General features: G+C 42.3%; 1 protein-coding gene across 1 annotated transcript; it reads right to left on the bottom strand.

The window, feature by feature from the left end:
• Positions 1–377: 377 nt before the first annotated feature.
• On the bottom strand, positions 378–5,687 carry LOC101980142 (neutral alpha-glucosidase C-like; the record flags this gene model as incomplete). The annotated part of the gene is made up of 4 exons (XM_005372317.2): positions 378–481; positions 1,178–1,290; positions 2,392–2,505; positions 5,613–5,687. Coding segments are annotated over 4 exons (406 nt in total), but the record flags the coding sequence as incomplete, so codon positions are not given.
• Between the last annotated feature and the right edge of the window lie 251 nt (positions 5,688–5,938).

Below are 5,938 nucleotides of genomic sequence, written 5' to 3'. Positions count from 1 at the left end.
TGTTAAAAAAAAAAAAAAGAAATGCAGGAGGTGAGGGAGGACACAATTCTACTCCATCCCTCGAATTAATTCTTTAAAAGACTAAGAATTCTCCAGGGCTGAAGAGGGCTGTAACCTATTACAAATTAAGAAACACCTAGGATACTATTATAGGCCTTCAATAATTTTTCTTAGTAAATATTAACTGTGGGCAGAAAGACCAATTCATGAAGAGAAGCGGCTTGGCCTACTCACTCTAGATTAGGGAACTGACCAAGGAAGGGCAGATTGTCTGAGCTAAGCATAGTTTCACAGTTTGGGAACAAACCATCTCTTTACTGCAGATACTTCTGGGTTTACAGGACAAAGGTGTAAGTAAGAACGAACTGTTTGCTTACCAGATGAGTGAGTAGTCACAGAAGATGGCTTCTTCCTTAGGCCTAAGACCAAGATCTGCTCCACTATGCACTTGCTGGGATAACGGCCTTTCTCATCAGCACACCTGAAACAGGTACAGATGGTATTTGGAAAAGGAGAGGCACGAGGTTTTTAATTGGTCACCAGGTCAGCATCCTTGTGAGTTCTTCCTGTCTGTCTCTATGGAGTCATGGTCCATAAAGGAGCCATATTCAGTAAGACAAAGAGATGTAGCAGGGACTAGGTAATCAGTGGCCACATCAATCTCCCTAAACCATTTAAAGGGCACAAAAGACACAGGATGGCTTGGACGTATAATCAAACTTAAAGAAACCAGATATTTAATTAATTGGTGCATTAATACTTGAGCTAAGTAGTTTCATTCTGTAGGCAGCTGGAGAAGAGAAGATAAGAAAAAGAAAAAGCTTCCAGGGTCAGCAATTGAAAATACAATGGCCTTCACCATTTATATAAATAATATCTTCAAGATTTTCTATTAGTAATTAACATGAATGTTTTGGCTACAGGTATGTAAATGTGCCACATGCCCTTATAGGACAGAAGAGAGGGAAGAGGGTCAGAGCTCCTGCAGCTGGAGTTACAGACCACATGGATGTTGGGAAGTGGACTTGGGTCCTCTTCAAGAGCGACCAGGACTCTAACCCACAGACCACCTCTCAATCCGCTAAATAGCGACTTAAAACTTGAGCTATCCATTTACTTGAAGATGCCAGGAGGGTAGCATAATCCGAGAAGAGCCACAGGTTTGTAGCTGCCTCACCTGCTGGTCAGAACACCGGAACAGAATGAAAACCTGCGGTGTGAGAACTGGTTCTGGTGGAGGTACTGGAATGAATGGCCATCATCCAGATACAGCTCGCCCACAGCAGAATCCTGCAGAGTGAACCACAGAGGATCTGCTCAGGGCAATAAATTTATAGAAAAAAAAAGTCATCTTCCAAAGGGAAAGAGTAACATCTGAAACTCAGTGAAACGCCTGAAAAGCTGTACAAAGTTACACACAAGTCCTTACACATTCAACATCCAGTCATTCCCGAGTAGACAACAAAATAATATGGACAGTGAGGTTACATAAGAGGAGCACAAAGAGTTAGACTTTGTTGAAGGAAATTTAGATATGAAGTATGATCAGTAATGGCTTTCATAAAAATACTATCCTAGAATGTGAATGTAACAGGAAAGTTCACAGAACAGAACTGAAGCTGAAAAATATCACTGTATAGCAGATGAAATCAACTGTCTTTAGAAGCCCTTCCTACTCTAAGGGAAAGGACCACTTTTGCAGCCACACACTACAGCCCTCCACATGCCAGGTTACTTATTAACAGTATTTGCTGCAGGAGGGGTCTCTAGATTATTGCTGCATTCTGGGACCTCACATGGATATTAGAGCAATATATAGGAAACAAAAATTGTAATTTACTTATTTTACAATATTAATAGAAATAAGCATAACTATAACAAGAATATATGTAATTGGCTCTGTAAGGCACTACGATAAATGGGTAAGAGATGTGTATAACACAGGCTTCACTTGGCTCAAAAGACAACACTCCCAAGTCATATTCAAGAGACTTTAGTGATTTGAGCTGCCTGATGAGAATAGAAGTCACTGAATGGGTTAGGGTATACCAAAAGTAATTACGACACATTATTTTATGGCCCTCTTCTGTAGGAGACTGAATCAGAGCCAATCTTCTGGGGCAGGCTGCATAAAAAAATGTTCTTCCACTAACAGCCTATGCTGACCTGAGAGATAGACCAAGAAATATATTTGCATCATTCCTGGATCTCAGAGTTCCTACAAAAAATGCCAGGAAAGGCAGACCTCACAGTGATTCAGAAATGATTCAACCTTTAACTTTGAGATAAACACTGGGGGTACTATTTCTTATGAGACTTATTACTTTTTCATACCCTCAAAAGGTCAAGACATGGAACGGAAGCAGGGGAGGTACCTGGCTTTCCAAATACCTGAGTGCTCAGAGCAACCCTGAGTCCGTACGGGGAGTCAGTTATCCAGCCTGTGGACTTTCCCACACTGGTCTTCATTGGCACCACACTCCCGCCTCGTTGGAACACCGGTATCTGCAACAGAGCAGCACTCTCAGGGATGACACACCCATACAAGGAACGTTATGTCACCATACGAGATCCATACTCTTTGCAGACATAGACTCAAGCAAAGAATATTTTTGGACAGAGAAATGGCAAGCATGGGGACTGTGAAATAAAAAGAAAATGGCTCAACTAAAAATGGTCCACTAAAAATTATTTATTTATAATTATTGCTTTGTGTGTATATGTGTGTGCAAATTCATGTCATGGCATGTGTGTGAAGGTCAGAAGACAACTTTGTGAAGTCAGTCTCTCTTCCCACTTACATGTGGGTTCTGGGAATTGAATTGAGGTTTCAGACTTGCTTGACAAGCACTTAGCTAACTCACTGGCCCCAAGTCCTCATATTTTAAAATATTGGGACATTGTTTACCATCCCTCAATTTATTGTCTATACTTGTCTGTCTTAGCTTGGGTTCTATTGCTGTGATGAAACACTGGCTGAAAGCAACTTGTGGGGGAGGGACTTATATCATCTTTACAGCCTACAGTCTCTCATCAGGGGAAGTCAAGACAGGAACCTGTAGACAGGAACTGAAGCAGAGATCATGAAGAAACACTGCTAAGGGCTTGTTTCCAGAAGTGTGTTCATCTACAGTCCTTATACCTCCCAGGATCAACTGCCCTGGGGTGGTACCACCTAGAGTGAGCTGGACCCTCCAGGATCGACACACTATCAAGGAAATGCCACACAGACTTGTTACAGGACAATCTGATGGAGGCAATTCTTCAGCTGAGGTTCCATCTTCCCAGGTGATGCTAGTCTATGTCAAGTTGGCAGAAACTAACTAGCACACTATCCTTGCCTCTTCTTCATTTACATTTTGCTCATCCCATTAGGGGTAATAATTTTTTTACCCCTAAAAAACTAACTTTTAAACTTGATCAGAAAGGATACTCTAGTTTCGATCTTTAACATCCTTGTCAATAAAACAACAAGCACGTTACTCTAGAGACATGCTGAAGAGTGGACTTCTCTGCTTATGTAAGTGTACACAGTGTTCTATGTCTGGGGAGGTGACGTGTGTCCCTTCTCACGGCATCTGAACACTTTCTGTCCCTGCTTGTCAGCAGGGTGACTGCTCAATTCTGAGGCTCGGAAGCTGCTTCTGCTACAGGAACCATCAAGGGAATGAGAAGGGATGCTAACTGTGGCTGTGGGCATGGCCCGCACCTATCAGTCCTTAGCTATGGCTCTCTGTGGAAGAGCCAGGTAGCCTCTTGCCTGTGGTAAGGAGCTGCCCAGTCACATGAGTGCATGTGTTTTTCTCTGAGTAAAGTCTTAGGAAGGAAGAGAGGACAAGAACATGTGTGATTCGGGGAGGGGGAGGAGTAGTCAAGATGTGCCCCCCCCCTCACCCCCGGCTTAATTCACAAACAGCAAGAAGGAAAGCCAACTCTCTTATTGCTTTCTTTTTATTCCTCCCTTCTTTAAACAAAACCAAAGAACAAAGTTACAGTAGAATGGGCTGCAGACTCGGGAGTTCAGAAAACTTACAGGGGATGGGAGGGATCTGTCTCAGTTCTGCCACAACCTAGTAGTGATTCTGGACAAAAAATTTCTCTTCTGACTATCAGTTTCTTCATGTGCAAATGAAGGGCATGGTGGTTTGAATAAGAAAGGCCCACACAGGCTCATATATTTGAATATTTAGTCACCAGGGAGCAGGACTCTTTGAAAGAATGAGAAGGATTGGGATGTGGCTTTTTTGGAGAAAGTGTGTCACTGGGGATGGGCTTTGGGATTTCAAAAGCCCTCATCAGGCCCGGTGTCTCTCTCTGCTTACAGACCAGGATATAGCTCTCAGCTACTCCTCTAGCACCACGCCTGCCCCTTGCCGTGCTCTCTGCTGTGATGATGATGGGCTAAGCCTTTGAAACTGTAAGCAAGCCGTGGTGTCTCGTCACAGCAACAGAACAGTAACTAAGACAAAGGGATTAGGGTATAAGATTACTAAGATCTCTTCTGGGTCTGAAAGTTGATTCTGGAACTAGTTTCCTTATAACAAAACTTCGTTATATGACAATTTGGAGAAATGACATCACTATTCTATTAATCTTTATTCTACAGGGCCTGAGGTCATGCTTGTGATTCAGCAGTGGCCACTTTGATTCTAATTTCTAACTGATGTGTTCTCCTGCCTGGAGGCCCAGAATTGCCCTTCTCATTTTTTAATATTGTATTTGGCATTGCAGTGCCCACTGTTTCTGTTCTCAGTGTTGCTGTTCTTAGACACAATCCTCAATATTCCATGCCATGAGCCAGATTATATATATTTTTTAAGCTCTTTACATATCTTAACAGCTTTATTGGTATAATTTATGTTTCAAAATTTACAGTTGGGGTATACATTCAAACCACTTCGGTATATTCAGTCATGTAACCACAGCCATAATCGATTTTAAAATCCTTTCAACACCTCTAAAAGCCACTATATCCTTCAGCAGTCACACTCATTGCTTCCCAAATCCTCTCCCAAACACAGCCCAAGGCAAACACGAGTATACTCCATTTTCTCTTATGTACAGGTATATGTTATGCTGAAGTCCCATACACTGAAGTGACTACATCTGGGGTCAGGGTCATAAGGATAAGTCCTGCTATGATAGGAATAGTATCCTCACAAGAATACTTTCTTATTTTATTATATATATATATATATATATGTATGTATATATATATATGTATATATATGTGTGTGTGTGTATGTTTTGCCTATATGTATGTATGTGCACCACATGTGCACCTGGTGCCTATGGTGGCCAGATAAAATGTGTTGGATGGTTGTAGCCACTATATGGGTGTTGGGAAGCAAACCTAGGTCCCCTGCAAGAACAATAGTACTCTTAACCACTGAGCCAACTCTCCAGCCCCATTTACAAGAACATTGTCCCCCTCCTCTCCCCATCCCATCACCCCCTACATGCAGGAGGACCCAAGTCAGCTGGCACTTTGATATAGAACATGTACCTTTAGAACTATGGAAGATATATTTCTGTTGTCTATTACCCATGCTGTATTTTAAACAGACTAACACAGCTAAATAGTCAAAGATAATACTCTGAAAATAACTTACAGTATCCAAGGTTACTGGAATCTTCACAGTACACCCTCCTTTCCACTGTGCAAATGTCTTAGAGTCATACCAGACCTAAAAAGTAACAGGCTCTATTGAAAAGAGAGTATTGAGCAATCTCTCCCCTGAGAAGCCTGCACTTACCAACGACTATTTCCTTTTGCCCTGCAATAAAGCTGTCTTGCAATCCCAGGAAAGAAGGGAGGGAGAGAGGGAGGGAAGAAGGAAGGAAAAGAAAGTTCAAATGAGCCGGGCGGTGATGGCGCACGCCTTTAATCCCAGCACTAGGGAGGCAGAGGCAGGCGGATCTCTGTGAGTTCGAGACC

Source organism: Microtus ochrogaster, unplaced genomic scaffold (genome assembly GCF_000317375.1).
Source record: "Microtus ochrogaster isolate Prairie Vole_2 unplaced genomic scaffold, MicOch1.0 UNK1329, whole genome shotgun sequence".
NCBI lineage: Eukaryota > Metazoa > Chordata > Mammalia > Rodentia > Cricetidae > Microtus > Microtus ochrogaster.
Note: the sequence above shows the minus strand (reverse complement) of the source record. Positions and strands in the feature narration are given on the sequence as shown.